Source organism: Dermacentor silvarum, chromosome 8 (genome assembly GCF_013339745.2).
Source record: "Dermacentor silvarum isolate Dsil-2018 chromosome 8, BIME_Dsil_1.4, whole genome shotgun sequence".
Taxonomy (NCBI): domain Eukaryota; kingdom Metazoa; phylum Arthropoda; class Arachnida; order Ixodida; family Ixodidae; genus Dermacentor; species Dermacentor silvarum.
This window is the reverse complement of record NC_051161.1, coordinates 156,207,529-156,223,899: the sequence shown is the minus strand read 5'-3', so window position 1 is coordinate 156,223,899 and position 16,371 is coordinate 156,207,529. Positions and strand designations below refer to the sequence as shown.

General features: G+C 50.6%; 2 protein-coding genes and 1 long non-coding RNA gene across 3 annotated transcripts in view; 1 reads left to right on the top strand and 2 right to left on the bottom strand.

Annotated features, from left to right (window-relative positions):
- LOC125947444 (uncharacterized) overlaps positions 1-16,371 on the bottom strand; it is a 313,859-nt gene that overhangs the window by 247,742 nt on the left and 49,746 nt on the right. The gene's annotated exons all lie outside the window — the stretch shown is intronic.
- The window catches only part of LOC125947445 (uncharacterized), a 313,443-nt gene that overhangs the window by 247,353 nt on the left and 49,719 nt on the right, over positions 1-16,371 (top strand). The gene's annotated exons all lie outside the window — the stretch shown is intronic.
- The window catches only part of LOC119461787 (dnaJ homolog subfamily C member 2-like), a 111,975-nt gene that overhangs the window by 74,812 nt on the left and 20,792 nt on the right, over positions 1-16,371 (bottom strand). The window contains exon 6 of the mRNA XM_037723164.2: positions 3,187-3,267. Within this exon, the coding sequence (XP_037579092.1) occupies positions 3,187-3,267 (81 nt within the window). The remainder of the gene's footprint in view (positions 1-3,186; positions 3,268-16,371) is intronic.

Sequence of the window (16,371 nt, the reverse complement as noted above, 5' to 3'; positions counted from 1 at the left end):
TAATAGCGGGGTTACCAATAGATTGGGTTCTATTGGAGCTGTGCCGGGACCGCCCAAATACTGCTGGGAAAACGCAGCACCCGGGAACAGCGGGGTTCCACTGTATTAAGCTCCCCGTGATATGTCGCCAATCTGTAATGTTCCTGCATCTTACGTTGCGTTTGAATGTGGCAGTCACGTAAATTTAGCGGTGCAGCCAGCTTGTATGTTGCAACAAGCGACTGGCACGTTGCAGATACAATGCAGCCACGTGGGTGCCGTATCTTGAAAGCGATCTGCAACATGCGCGAAGTGCGCGCCCGCGCGGACCTCATCGTCAAAACGATCTGTGATGTTGACAAAGTGCGCCTAGTGCCGGTAGCTTCATATGCGCTGTGCTTTCGACGTTTAGTTCGCGTTGAAGCGAGAGACAGCGCGAAGGTCAATTCGCTCGCTGCTGCTGTTGCGCTTCCTCACGCCAGCGTTTCGATAGCAAGTGTCCGCGGTGATCGAGCGAGATGTGTTAATACTTACCTGTGCAAGCATGACATCATGTTTGTTAATTTAGTTAGTAAGCGAATCTTTACAAGTTTATACTGGCCGGTACAACTACTATCCTTACTTCGTACAGCTGTCTACTAATTTGCTATCGCAATCGCTGCTTCACCTTGCAGGCGAAACTGCGACTTTTTTTTTTTTTCGCGGTCCCTTGAAAAACGTATCAACAGGATTCTACTAACCGTGTACGTTTTCTTCTTGCCCAAATCGTCAACGATCACCTTCTTGCCCAACAATCAACGTGATCTCAGGAATGTTTTCGCACGCCACTGAACGCCTGAGCACGTCGAGTGCAGGGAGTGTTTTGGCCGTTGGGGCTGCGCCGCGATCGTCGTTGCAGCATCGGTTAGGCTGTGATGTGGTCCAGTGCGCTCGACGTGGGGACCAATGAAAGATTGACGTGTGACGTAGCCGGTTGCTTGGCGACTATAGATCCCGCTGTGCCGGCTTGTCTGTGCCGGTCAGTTCGCTGGCTCGGCCGCTGCCGCTGTTGCTCACGCGTTCGTACGATCCGCAGTGGTGCGGCAACGCGTTCAGAACAGCCGATTTTTTTCGTATTGTGATCAATGTATTTCGGCCGGGGAATGTTACGAATTGTAATCACACCGAAATTCGTACCAGCTGGGATCATATCACCGGGTTTTTACGGTATACACTTACTGACACGATATTGAAGTATCAACATTTTTTTTCATTAATTCTTTTTGAAGGTCCAATCCCTGAAGATGGAACCTTCAAATGAAGGTCCAAGTCCTCTAAACCCCAGAAAAACTACTCGCAAGTGTCATAGAGCTACAGTAAAAGCTCGATGATAAGATCACGGCTAATACGAATTTCCGGATGATACGAATTTTTCTGTGCCGAGCCCCATTACTTTGCAACGTGCTAGAGAACGGTTGTTAGGAATCGATTTTCAGCCTGCGTCGGTTGATACGAATAAACGCCGCCCCACCGACGGCCGCGAAAGAGAACAGCGCGCAGTCACGCGCTTTCTCTCCTTCTCTTTTGGTGCGGAGGCACGGCGCCGGACAGCGCGGACTCCGCGACTGGGCGCGAAGAGTTTGAAGCGGTGGCGCTTTTGGTGCTTTTGTACTTTTCCTCCTTTTCTGCGAGCCGTCAGATGAAGTGGCTGCTGCGCTTCGGGCCGCGTTCTTCGTGTTTGCGCCATTTTGCCTAGTCGCAGCGAGCTATGTCTCGCAAGTGGAAAGCATTCTCCTTTAAAGAGAAATTAGACATTCTTCGAAAGGTCGATGAGGATCCCAAGAGGAAGCGGACGGAGTTGGCTAAGGAGCTAGGCCTCGCAACAACAACACTGAGCACAATTGTTGCACAATTGTTGCATCATGAAAAACATGCTTTCGTTCAACGTCAACGCGAAGCAAGCGAATTCGAACATGCTTATTTCGAACATACCGCGCACCGACAATGCTCTTAGCAGCGCACCAAATCACGCGGCGGTGCCTCCGACCGGCATTTCTCCGACACCGACATAGAGCAAAAGCTCAGGAGAGACTCCTCAATGCCGCACGCGAAGGAACGGGGGAAAAAAAAAAAAACCCGCGGCGGAAATTTCCTTCTCTCTCAAATTGCAAGGTCGCCGTTTCTGCATCGCGCCGGAACAAGCGTGTACGTGCCGACTAGAGTGTTCTAGACAACCGTATTCTAGCACACACTAGTGCCGACGTCTTAGCCACACGGATAAAAGGGCAGTGAACCCTTCTCCTCTATTTTCTAGTCACATGTTGACCTTGCACGCTGCGGCAGCAGCGCAGAGGGAAGCAGCGACGGAGGCACAGTCGGGCCAACGAAACTAGCCACGCCCACAAACGCCCGCTTCCCGATAACGGCAGAAAACGAAACTTCAGAGGGCGGCTAAAATAAGCTGGCGCCAGCACGGCGGCGGGCGCGCACGGAGATGTGTGCATGGAGTCGAAGCTGAGAGAGCTACGAGGGAGTTGAGAGGGAGGGCGAGGGGAGCCACCGAAGCGGCGGAGTTGACGCGGCCAAGTCCGCTTCCCTGCCGCCCTCCTCCCTCACCTTCGACGGTCTCCGCGCGCACCCGTGTGCCGGCGCCGCCCGCTCGCTCCCTGAAGCTTCGTTTTCTGTCGTTATTGGGAAGCGACCGTTAGCCGGCGTGGGCAGTTTCGTGGCCCGCGCTTGCTATGCGCTTGCGCGCCGCGATATTTCACGACTCGCACCGTTCGTGCATCGTGCTATGGTGCACGAATACTTCAAAAATACGTCCTTTTAATTCGAACAAATTTTCGAGCCCCTTCGCGTTCGAATTATCGAGATTCGACAGTAGTTTTTATTGTGTTTCGATGATACGAATTTCGGCTAATACGAATATTTTTCGTGACCCCGTGAGATTCGTATCATCGAGCTTTTAATGTATAAAGCTAATATTTAAACAGTACTACTTGTTTCTACAATTAGTTTCAATTTCAGTATCTAGGAGGTGAATGCATCATGACATCGCCTGTTCCTGCAATCGATGCAGCTGCCACACATATCTTTAGCCAGAAGAAATGTACACAACAGTGATTTCCTCATGAATAATGTCATCGCAAATAAAAAAAAAAACTAGAAATAGAACCCCTGAAAAACCACATTTCCTGAAGCCAGGGGCACATTTAGAGCCACACTTACCAGAAGTGGTAGAAGCGATCCACTTCGTCACGGCTGGCATTCTCCTCACCTAGCGGAGGCACATCACGCTTGGTTGACCACCTGCATGTGGCCGACACAGCTTTTTAAACACCTGTGTCAAGTAAGACTGCGTCACAAAATTAAAGTTTTTTTTTTTACATTCTCATATCTTAAAGGGGCCCCGAAACAGTTTTTGAACACAGTAAGAAAATGTTGCCGATCTGTCATAGAGGCTACTGTGAACATGCGAGCCAAGTTTTGTGCTGCATGCAGCAGCGAATTTACAATCTCGTATCAAAGACATAAAAAAATTGCTCGCTCTTGCTTCCGCAATGTTGTCATGCAGCATTATCGGAAGCAGCTGGACCCACCAAAGCTATTGAGCGATTTCTCGATTGTGAGAGCATTCTCAATAATTCATAATTGCTAATTTTCAGTTAAATAAATGAAAGATATGTATGTCTGTGATCTCAAAAACAAAAAAAATTATTTCATCTTTGTACTGCTCTGCTGCCATGAACTCCGAAATAGCAGCGGCGTAATGCATAGCGTAGTCTACCGCAGCCGCCGCAGAGTGCTGTGATGAGCCCTTTTGCCGCCGTGAAACTTGTGGGGTCTCACATGTGCTCTTGGGACAAAGGAACGACAATACAGTAGTGCAAAAAATCACAAGGGCATTTATTGTGCCTTTCATACACCAATGCACACTAGCCGAATTACAACCAATTGAACATTCACATGGGCGCGCGACAAATCAAGGAAGTCCGACTCACCGCAACCCGACAGCGAGGGCCATGCCATGACACCATCGCCTAGTCGTTCACGTGTACGGTCACGCGAATGGTAGCGCGTTCGAATGATCCGTGTTCGTCCATTCCGGTGTCCTGCTCTTAGCCTCGCGAGACGGTCCCGCGAAGCGGGCCGGCGCACGCGCAAAGCGTTTGTGCAGTGTTGGTCGCCGATCCCAAGCCAAAGAGGAAGCGCCCTCGACCTTTCTCTCCCAAGTCACCCCGCCGTTCGGCGACGTTAGCATCGCGACACTCGCGCCATCTCCCGCAATGCGCCGCAACCACCATGACTGCCGCCGGGCTTAGCCACGCGGAGAAGCCGGACTACAGGAGACATGCGGGGAAAACAACATCAGGGGGCGCGTGAGAGTCGCGCATCCCCACAAACTCAACCTTTGGGTGGGGCTTTGCCTTCTTGCCTTATCTGTTGTGCAGCTTCCAGCGCGCTAGCTGACACAAAAAGAGGGGGGAAGCAGGGTATTGGTGTAAGCACTCCAATTTGAGTCGAAGGACAACATCCTTTAATAGTGATGTAAAGGCGTTTATTGCACGCAAGCGTAAGGCTGACTGTCCAATCAGTTCAGGGAACCGCGAGCGCGAGCGGCGTAGTCCGAGCGATGCGCTGGAGAGACTGTCCCACTAGACAGCGCTGGTAAGGATGCCCCACTGCATCGTCCCTCTTCTTCACTACAATTACCCTGGGGAAGAAAAAGGGAGCCGTCCGGCGACCTAACAGTTCGTCGCTATTAGGGGATCATAAAACGGCTTGAGGCGCTCGACGTTGACAATGGCGCGTCCGCAACGGCGCATGTCTGAAGATGGTTCACCGGGCTCAATCGCATAGTTGACGGGTGATGCACGCTCGACGATGCGGTAGGGACCTTCATACTTGGGCATTAACTTGGAAGACAGACCAGGTGCAGCGGAAGGAATTGAGAGCCACACAAGTGCTCCAGGAAGAAAGGTGGGTGCAGAGGTGGTGTCACCGCGAGTGTTCTTCTGGCGCTCTTGGTCATTGGAGGTGAAGGCGCGGGCGAGGTCGCGGCACTCTTCGGCATGTCTCACCGTATCAGAAATGGGCGCACATTCAGATGCGTCGGGCCGGTATGGTAGCATTGTGTCGACGGTGTGTGATGGGTGCCTGGCCGCACAATAAGAAATATGGCGGAAAACCAGTAGTGCTCTGCGTAGCGGTATTGTACGCGTAGGTGACGAAGGGCAGAATGGCATCCCAGTTCGTATGGTCGGAGGAGACGTACATTGAGAGCATGTCGCCGAGCGTACGGTTGAATCGTTCCGTAAGTCCATTGGTTTGAGGATGGTACGCCGTTGTTGTGTGAACAACGTGGCACTCTTTGAGAACAGCTTCAACTACTTCCGAGAGGAAGACACGTCCGCGGTCACTGAGCAGCTCCTGGGGTGGTCCATGACACAGAATGAACCGACGAAGCAGGAAGGAGGCAACATCGCACGCAGTAGCTGCCGGAAGCGCCGCAGTTTCAGCGTATCGCGTAAGGTGGTCAACTGCCACAATAGCCCAGCGGTTTCCAGCCGATGTCATGGGAAGGCGCCGGTACAAATCTATACCGATGCCTCCAAAGGGGCAGGTGGGGCAAGGTAAAGGTTGCAGCCCAGCTGGCGAGAGGCGGGGTGAAGATTTCCGGCACTGGCAATCTGGACAAGAGCGTACGAACTTTTAACGCAGCTGTACATCCCTCACCAGTAGTACCGCTGTTGAAGGCGCTGGTAAGTGTTGAAAACGCCAGAGTGGGCACACTGGGGATCGGCGTGGAAAGCTGCGCAAATATCGGAACGCAGGTTGTGAGGCACTACTAACAACCACCGGCGGCCATCGGAGCTGTAATTTTGCCAGTAAAGCAGGTTGTCGCGAATGGCGAAATGGTGAGCTTGACGGCGCAACGCGCGGGTTGTTGACCTGGTCGATGGATCAGAGAGCCAGCCTATAAGCGACACAATCCAGGGGTCCTTCTACTGCTCAGAAGCGATGGTGCTGAATGTCGATGGAAGACACAGTCAACCGAGATATATTGTTGTCAGCCAAGGGAGAGCGCGAGAGGGCATCGGTGTACGAGTGGTGTCGTCCGCTGCGGACGCGGATGTCGTAGTCTTGTAGGCGAAGTGCCCAACGTGCCAGACGGCCGGACGGATCTTTCAATGAGGCCAGCCAACATAGTGCGTGGTGGTCCGTGATTACATCAAATGGGCGGCCATACAAACATGGCCGGAACTTAGAGCCCAGATGATCGCGAGACATTCTTTTTCTGTCACGGTGTAATTATGCTACGGCTTTCGTAAGCGTTCGGTTGGCATAAGCGACAACATACTCAGGGAACACTTGCTTGCGTTGCGCAAGGACAGCGCCAAGGCCAACACCGCTGGCATCTGTGTGTACCTCTGTAGGGCCGTCGGATCGCTAGTGGCGCAAAATTGGGGGGGGAAGTGAGCAAACGACGAACACTCGTGAACGCCTCGTCACACTCTGATGACCACGAGGTGAGGAGCCCGTTGCCCCCTAGGAGCTTTGTCAGGGGTGATATGATGGCGGCGAAATTCCGGATGAAGCGTCGGAAGTACGAGCATAGACCGATGAAACTGCGCAATTCTTTGATGGATGTTGGCTTGGGGAATTCCACAACGGCGCGAAGTTTGTCGGGGTTGGGGAGAATTCCGTCCTTCGGAAACGACATAGCCAAGAATCGTGAGTTGCCGTGCAGCAAATCGGCACTTCTTTATGTTTAGTTGTAGGCCGGCGTTCGATAAACACGTCAAAACACGCCGGAGGCGTTCGAGGTGCGTGGGGAAGTCGGGCACGAAAACTACAATGTCGTCAGATAGCACAAACATGTGTGCCACTTTAAGCCTCGCAGAACTGTGTCCATCATGCGCTCGAATGTCGCAGGCGCATTACAGAGTCCAAAAGGCATGACGTTAAACTCGTACAAGCCGTCGGGCGTGATAAAGGCTGTTTTCGGCCGATCGACTTCTTCCATAGGTACTTGCCAATACCCAGAGCGCAAATCCAGAGATGAAAAGAACTCGGCTACTTGCAGGCAGTCAATTGCGTCGTCTATGCGTGACAGGGGATAGACGTCCTTGCGAGTGATCTTGTTGAGCAGGCGATAATCGACGGAAAACCTTACAGAGCCATCCTTCTTTGCAACAAGGACGACATGAGAAACCCATGGACTTTTCGAGGGCTCGAATTACTTCGCGCTGAAGCATGTCGTCGACTTGCTCGTTAATCACACGATGTTCGCTCGCAGAAACGCTCTACGGGCTTTGTCACAATGGTGGGTGAGAGCCAGTGTCGATGTGGTGCGTTACAGTGGAAGTCCGACCCAGGGAAGCTTGCCCCACGTCAAAAGACGAACGAAATTCTTCCAAGAGGGACAGCAGCTGGGAACGCTGGGCCTCTGTAAGGGTTCCAGCGATGGAGGAACCAAATACATCTCTGGGGAAATGCGTCAGATGTAGATACAGCACTGAGCATACGGTAGGTGGTGCAATTCGGGTAGTCGGGCACGTCGATAACTTGCACGTCGTCGATGGCTTCCACGGTACCAACACACTCTCCTCGGAGCAGCATGACAGGGTATGGGCACGGGTTGCAAACGAAAATTGGGCTAGTGCCCTTGACGATGCCCAAAGTCGCAAAAGGTAGCAACAGGCCCTTCCTTGCGAGGAAACGGCCAGATGGGGAAAGTAATGCAATGGCGTCCGAGAGACCACTGCAGTGCATGGACACGATCATTGAGGCGTTGGGAGCAACCTGAGTGTCGGCTTCGACAATCAGTTTCCTGGAAAATGACGGAGCATCAGTGGGCGTCAAATCAAGCAGCGGCAATAGTTCTATTTCAGCCCGTGCGCAATCGATAACGGCATTGTGGCGCAAGAGAAAATCCCAGCCGAGAATGACATCGTGAGAGCAGGAGGAAAGGACGAAGAATTCTATGGCATAGACAACATCCTCAATTTCTACACGAGCAGTGCAAGACGCCAAGGGTCGAATATGCTGAGCACTGGCTGTGCGAAGAGATAGTCCGGACAGGAGTGTTGTGACTTTCCGAAGTAAGCGGTAAAGTGTAGCGTCCATAACACATACGGCTGCGCCTGTGTCCACGAGTGCAGACGCGCGGACACCGTCGACAAACACGTCGATCACAGTGGAAGGGCTGCAATGAGGACTTGTGCACTTCGACGTTGCTGCAGCCCTTGCCTCTTGGACTGCGACTGTTAGTTTTCCTCATGCCGAGGGGCGGCACGAGGCCGCATCGGGGATAACGAGCGCCGGCGTGGAGATGGGGAGCGGCGGGTGTTCGGCGGCGGCCGGTATGTTGGTGACACACCGAAAGGTGGGTCGTAAGATGGACGGGGCGAACGGTGTGGCATAGCTGATGCGACACTGGGCGGCTGCACACGATTACAGAAACGGGCCACGTGACCGGCGTAGCCGCAGGCAAAGCATATAGGCCGGGTGTCAGATGTACGCCAACGGTTCGCTGTGGCTGGTCCCGCCCACGTCGGAGCACGCCCGGAATGGAGTGGCTGGTGATAGGACTGTATAGCGGGCTGCACTAGCGGCCTAGCCACGATGTCGGCAAAAGTGAGGGGCACATGCGCAGGGAGTGGGCGGGGCCTCGCGACGACTTCAGCGTAGCTGAGCGGTGCTGGTACTGGTGCCGGGGCCTGTTGGGGTGGAGCCACGACTTCGGTGTAGCTCAGTGGCATAGGCGCAGGAATATGGAGACGGTGGTCGGGCAATACCTCGGCGATTTCTTGCTCGATGACGCGGCGGAGCGGAGGCACCATAGTTGAAGCGGGCTGTGGCACATGCGGCGGCTGAGCAAATGGTACCAAGGAGAGTTGGCGGGCTACTTCCTCCCGAATGAAGGCCTTCATTTCCGCAAGCAGTGCGGTCTGGTCGAAGGTGGTAGCCAGACCAGCGATGTGTTCGTCGCGTGGTGAAGACCGAGGAGTCAATGAGCGCTGCCTGCGTAGCTCCTCGTAACTCTGGCATAATGTAACGATCTCAGTGACAGATTGTGGATTCTTAGTGAGCAGCATGTTGAAAGCGGCGTCCTCGATTCCTTTCACGACGTTTCGGATTCTGTCCGATTCCGACATTGTCGCGTCCACGCGATTGCACAAGTCCAGGATATCTTCTATGTAGCTAGTGAAGGACTCTCCTGGCTGTTGGGCTCGTTCTCGCAAGCGGGATTCAGCTCGCACCTTGCGCGCAGCAGGATGACCAAACACAGCTACTAGTGAGGTTTGGAATGCGGACCATGTCGGAATTTCTGTCTCGTGGTTGTTGTACCAGAGACTTGCCACGCCGGCGAGGTAAAAGAGCACGTTGCTTAGTTTCGCGGCATCGTCACATTTATTGATGACGCTTACTCGCTCGTACGTGGACAGCCAGTCCTCCATGTCGGTGTCGTCTGTGCCGCTGAAAACAGGAGGACCCTTGTGGCGAGGTAGACCAGAGCACACGACGGAGGGTGCAGGAGGCGTTTGCTGGGTCGTGGGTGGAGATGCGTCCGAGACATGGTTGAAGAGAGGGCACGGGATCGAAGCTCCAGGATGCGTTCGAGCATAGCACCTCCACAACTTGTAAAGGCGTTTATTGCACGCAAGCGTAAGACTGACCGTCCGATCAATTCAGGGAATCCTCGAGCGCTGAGCGGTGTAGTCCGATGCGCTGGAGAGACTGTCCCACTAGACAGCGCTGGTAAGGATGCCCCACTGCATCGTCCCTCTTCTTCACTACAGTGAGGCCATTCCATGATTAATTAGAAGTGTTTCAGGGACCCTTTAAGAAGTGTTTTTCTTCAACAAGACACTTAAGCAAATACAGTGGAACCCCGATTAAACGACTTTGAGGGGACCACGCAATACCGTCGTATAATCGAAAAACTAAGAATATCGGCAGTGACGCTCATTGTTGCCCAAAAAACGGGCACAGACCGCCTGAAATAGCCTGCGGCATTAACCTGCACTGCTTCCACAGAAGGTATACAGTTAAACCTGGATATAACGAAATTGACAAATTCCCGAAAAATTTCGTTATAAAGAGGATTTCATTATATGCAGGTTCGGCACGAAAATTGAAAAAGAAACGCTTACCGTATGTACTATCGCTCAAGATTTACCCCCAATACACTAAAGTTGCAATGAACAAAAAAGTCCTAGTTTCGCCTGAAAGGCGAAGGTCTTTGTGATTGCGACAGCAAATTAGCAGACAGCTATACGAAGTAACGATAGTACAGTCAAACCTTGTTAATACATACCCGCTTAATGCATAATTGCGGTTTAAACGTAGTCGCAAAGATTCCCCCACCCAGCCCCCATTGAAATACTAAGTTAAGCTAAAGTGATGTATTATTGCACGAGTATCTCTAAAGCGTCAATATTATCGCGAGCAGAGCCTTAGTAATAGAGAAATTAAGGTAAATGCAGGACACGATTAGCGACTCCCCCGGGATATTCAAGTACTCGCCCGATGACGAAGGCACTCCTCATTTAAATTCTGTCTCTAGTACTGAACCACTCGTTATAAAAACATCATTGTACTGTATTATAAGAAGAAAGAAAATACTACTTCACCAGTTCTATTACACTTTTACGAAAAAGAACTGATATTACACCGTTGACAACGACGCGGGCGGTCAAAAGGTTTCGTCTTCGCTCGACTCTGCGCTGCCCGCACTTTCGCGTTTCAGTTTTTCTGTTATCGTGTAGTGTTGCGCTTGTTTTTCTGGCTCGCGAACCTCGCACTAACTGCAAGTAGCAGAGAATTCCACTTCCATGCGACGTCGCGGAATGCCTGAACGGTCTACCACAGAACACCCATGGGTCTACGCCACTTTACCAAAATAAGCTGCAGCGGCGCACCGTACTGCCATCTGTCGGGCGCCGTTACACTCACCAACGGCAGAAAATGGCGTATGCAACGTCACCACTTCTCGGTTGGCGTGGCGGGTGATTTGAATTGCAATAAAGGTACTTGGACCCTTCAGATCCAATTTTCTTGTAAACTAAGTCTCTTCTTTGCACGAGACAATGCGTGTTGAGGTTTCTGGAAAAGTATTTAAACAGTCCACGTCGACTTAGTATTTGCCTTTAGTGTCCCTTTAAGCCGTAGTCACTCACTGCCCACCAAATGGTTAGTGCGTACTATTTTTGTTGTTCTACACGCGCAGGCACAAAATCGGCAAAATCTCATGTGCGCAGACGTTCGATTCTCGAGTTTCGACGCCCGGACGACAGTCGCCAGCGATAATGAACTTACAACATGGCCACCATGACGTATTTTCTGCCGATTTGCCACGCACAAAAGCATGGCCTTCGAGATAAGTTCCCGGTAACGTGGAGAAGCTGCCAGTAAGAGGTGCGAATTCGCTGTCGCCGTCAGAGTAGTAACCGCGCAGAAGCACATTTTATTGCAGAGCGCATTTGTGCCGTCCCCGTGGACGTCGCTTTGAGGTTCCGTGTAAAGTCCAAACACGGCAACATCGTCGCCGCGTGCGTACGCTGTGTGTGCGAGTGAAAGAGCTTGCAGGGGTCAGCCGACTCAATTTCGCGCGCGCGAGGGAGAAGGGGGGAGGGGAGTGGAAGCGTGCTTCTGCGTTAGGCACGGCGGGGGAGGCGAGAAAGGGAGGCGTTTACTTCGGCGGCGGCCGCCGTATCTTGAAAGCGATCTGGAGGGGGTCTCCCGCTGCCACTTGGTTACATAGAGGTTTCAAATACATTTGCTTCTATGGAGTCACGGCGGGGAATACAAAAACTTCGTTATATCCAGGAATTTGTTATATGGAGGTTTGTTATAAGCAGGTTTAACTGTACTAAATTATTAAAAAATTACCGTATTTATTTTATTGTAATGCTAGGTTTTTTTTCTTTTTATGATTTTTGTTGCTTGAACTCAACCCTCACGTTATATTCGAATGATAATGCAAAATTGACCATTTTAAAACAAATATTCTAAATCCCAAGATTTTTAATCCCCCGTTGGCAACCTATAACTTTACGTCTCAATCCAATCCACAGACAAGTCGACTGAAGTCAGAACTTGTTTTTGGTTGGAATCGACGCTGTTTTTGCTGTGCTACAGTGCTTGCATCTGGTTACGATGCTGCTATACCCTACGGCCTTTTGCGGTTCGACTCCGTTCATTCGCGATGTTATGGCGATGCAGAGAATTCGGTATAACGGTCGCTTCAAGAGACAAGCAATTTTGATGGCCAAGGAGCTGGGAAAGTCCGCCGCAGCTCGGTTTCTCGATGTCAAGGAGTCTATGATTTGCGGATGGCGGGACCAGCGGCAGGCCTACATTAAGTGCGAGGCCAGTTGAAGAGGCTCTGTGCAACATGAAGCGGCCTGGTACTGACCCCAAATAAAATGATTGTGCGGTCTTTTAAGAAGTACTTAAATCTCAAACAAGCTCGACGGCACGGAAGGTGACTTCATTCTAGGGTGATCACTTTTGGAGATAGTTTCGCTTTCACGAACCCCTTGAAGTATACTGCCAACAGCTCTCTTGGTGTTGATTGTGAGCTTAGGACAGTGCCAGAAACACTTGTCGGGGATACTTTCAGTGCCGAGTCACGCGAAATTTCGCTAAAGTGATCGCCTGAGAAGATTGCCCAAAGAAAGCTCCGTCTCCTCTTCAGACGACCATGACGAGTCAAGAGAATGTTTCCGAATTGCAATTCCTTGAATAAAGGTACCATTTATTTTTCCGTTCATCTTGTGTTTCATTAGCGGTTTTATTTTCTTTATTTCACGTCACTGGAAAGTCGTCCCACGCATTACAATCATGGTGACGTTACATTCGGGTAAATACAGTATTGCACACCCGTTATCAGCCACCTGTAGTATGCCTACGTGCCAGCCTGCGTCTGCTTAGAACTTTTTTTTTTTCACGGGCAGTATCAGAGAGGCGTTGTGCAAGGCGGATCGGCGTAAACTTGAGTCGTATAATCTAGGTTATTATTACATTATTTGTATGAGGGTTTTGCCGGGACCAGACCAATTCGTCGTAAAATGTGGGTCGTCGCATAACCGGGGGACGTATAATCGAGGTTCCACTGTATGGCCATGCCACTAATTTCCAAAAGGCTGCCAACAACTATATACAGACCAATTCCTTTAATCCTTTAATTTGACTCTGATGGGATAGACAAAATTGGTCGAATTATCCGGTGGTTCGAATTAAAGAAGAGGCAGGAGAAACACCAAAACGCACAGCTGATTCATTAGGCAGTCTTTGCCCCGATTCCAACGCATCCCCGAATTGAAAGCGCACCCTCTCTTTATGGGTTGAAAGTAGAAAACTAACGTAAAAATGGCATTAGAGCTCCTAAACAAAGTAGATGCACCTGAGTATTTAGATAGCAAAATGTAGCTACATGCCTTCAATTCTGGCAATATGAAAAAGAGAAACCAACGAACTTTACCATCACAGAATGGAACTTCATTTGAACATCATCATCATCAGTGTTTATGTCCACTGCAGGATGAAGGCCTTTCCCTGCAATCTCCAATTAACCCTGTCTTGCGGTAGCCGATTCCAACTTCATCATCACCCCACCTAGTTTTCTGCCATCTGCGACTGCGCTTCCCTTCTCTTGGTATCCATTCTGTAACTCTAAAGGCCGAACCACAAGGAACCAATTTTTCTGTAACTCGAAAGGCACAAGGAACAGATTTTCGACGGATTTTCGTCGTCGGCCGGCGGCACGCTGGCGTGGACGCTCAACGAGGTTTATTGACGGCTTTCAACCACAAGAGACTCTCGGCTTCGACGTATTTCAAGTGTGGTGCAATGTGGCCAGATCTTTGGCCGCGAATTTAGCCGGCCAGTTTTGCAAAATGTTGCGCTAACAGAACAATTGTTTTTACTTCATAAGGACTTCTTGTAGTTTTAGAACTTCATAAAAATTGGCCGTAGCTCTAGTGCAAACATATGCAGCTGGTTGTCTGTAGTTTTGAAAAACGTAGCACCAGTGACATAGCATGGATAGCATCACCAGCAACTGCCGTGCTTGCTAGCTGCAAGCATGCAGCTAGCAAGCACGCTAGCTGCAAGCGAATCACGCAGCTAGCATGATTCCGTACGACTCCACGCCAGCCACGCTAGCTGCAAGCATGCTGTAACGGCAAACCGGCCTCCAGCGCCGTAGAACGTCTGCCACGCGAGAGGTGTCCAAAGTAGACGACAGTTCGGCCCAACCGTTAATAGAACCAACTCAGTTTCACAGCTCCGCTGAAAACATGGGTTCCATGGCGGTCGCAAGAACTAACAGCACTACGATCGAGTCGCGCTACCGGCAGCGCTTCCGGGTGGTGAATTTGTTGCGTCCTGAAGAAATTTGTTCGGAGATTTGAGTGCTCACGCTGGTCTGCGAAGGTGTGAAGCCTGGCTTGTGTTGAGCATGCGATATGCTGACGTATCTTGCACCGGGTTGAACAAGCGGCTACAAGTCGACAGCTAAGCACTACTTTTATTGCGTAAACATTCTTTGGCAACTGCCACAGGTCCGTCAAGCGAAAAGTGTAATGCCCTGTGTCTGCACAAAAATGCGTAATTTGCAAAATTAAAATGTTTAATCAGTATAATATAAATGTAAATGATTGGTAGCTTTGTAAGTGATAAGGAACAATTAAAAAAAATTGATCAGAGGGAATACCCAAAGGGCTCCATAGAAAATGCATGGGGACGCTTATAGTAGGTGTGAGCCAAATGAAATGTGGGGGTGGGCCAACTTAAAGTTGGGGTTTAAGTTGGGGTTAGGCCAGCGCATAATACGACTGTCACTTTCTCCAAAGAAATGCATAGCTTATACAGGGTGTCCCGACTATTATGCACCAAGATAGGAAAATGCCACATAGCTGAACAGAACCAAGGTAAGGTTGTTTGCCGACGCTTAGAGATACTCAGGTTATTTTGCGCAGTTTGCCTAAGTACATAATTAGTCTTAATTAATTAATCAACTCAAACATTATTGCATTAAAAGTGTAAATTAGAAAATTGGAATGCAGCATGAAAAACTCCCGATCCAGCTTCCTGTTGCTCAATATACGTGCTACATAAAAGTGCTTTTCCGAGCGTGAAAGAAGCCTGCGAATACAAGCAAAGTGCCTCGAGCGGCCAGTCGCGTGGCAATTTTGAGTATTGAGCACAAACAGCGGCTGCAGCTTCTGTTCCTAGCAAAATACTTTCCGCTAGATAATTGTGATGTTTTTTGTGTCACTGATCTCGGGGGCGTGCGGGTGTTAATAGAGATGGGATTGGAAGACGCATGGCAACACAGTAAGCAGATTTTTAATCACACTCAAAACCAAAAAACCTCAAACTAAAACTCAAGTACACACTTAACTAAAACACAATGAATAAATAAATGCTAACAAAAATACAACCTTATATAAACCAATAAACATGCCCCTAATTTCCTCTATGTTAGCTCTGGGCATTTCCTACACGAAAGTCAGGCAACTCTGGCCTACTGGTATCTCCCTACAAGAATAGATATCTCTCACTCAGTTTGTCGCTGTTGCTCGTTGGTCCTTTCTCAATGTCGTTGCTTTTGCCGACTGTTGCATAGTCGTTGCTGCCTTGCAGTCGGTCCTTCAACTTGTTCGCCTCCAAAGCCTGTATAACCCGGTCGCTGTTGCTGACGTGGCAGGGAGGCTCGATGGGTTAGGCCTAGCGACGTGCTCGGCCGCCGCTTCCATCCAGCTTCTTTCCCGATGTGCCGACGTGGCGTTCCAGGGATCATCGAACGCGCTGGTCTGCCGAAGAAGGGGGATCCTCTCTGGAGTGCCCGGCCATGTGATGCGGCAGCTGGTCCAAGTAGCCTCGCTCGAACGTCTCCGAGGTCGACGGTCGCACCTCGGACTGCCCGGACTTGGCCGGACCTCCAAGTCTCCCGTCGCCAGAGCGTAGCTGACGATGCAACCTTCCCGGCCCAGAGCCACGTCAATAATGCCAGCTCAACCTCCCTTCTGCCTCGACCACACCTCGGTTCATGCGCCTCGCGCGCTCGCGCCGTTCAGAACGCTCCGTTCAAATCGTCTTTCTCTTCTTTTCTTTCGCCGCTGGCCTGTTACTCATAACAATAATGTGACACGTAAATTGTACATGGTATGGAAAATGATACCCACTGTCGAACGTTAAACACGAACGAGAGCTCCGATACTTGTCGAGCTCAGCTGCAGTGCACAGTTACCGACGGCAGACGACCGGCTTGGCTGTGCCCGCATCGCAGCCGACGGCGCCGCTAATATCAGCGCATGTTCTTCTTTGTGTATAATTATAGCTAAGAGCGACAATGGTGAGAAAATACAGCGTCCGTGAATAATTCCGAAGCGCCATCAG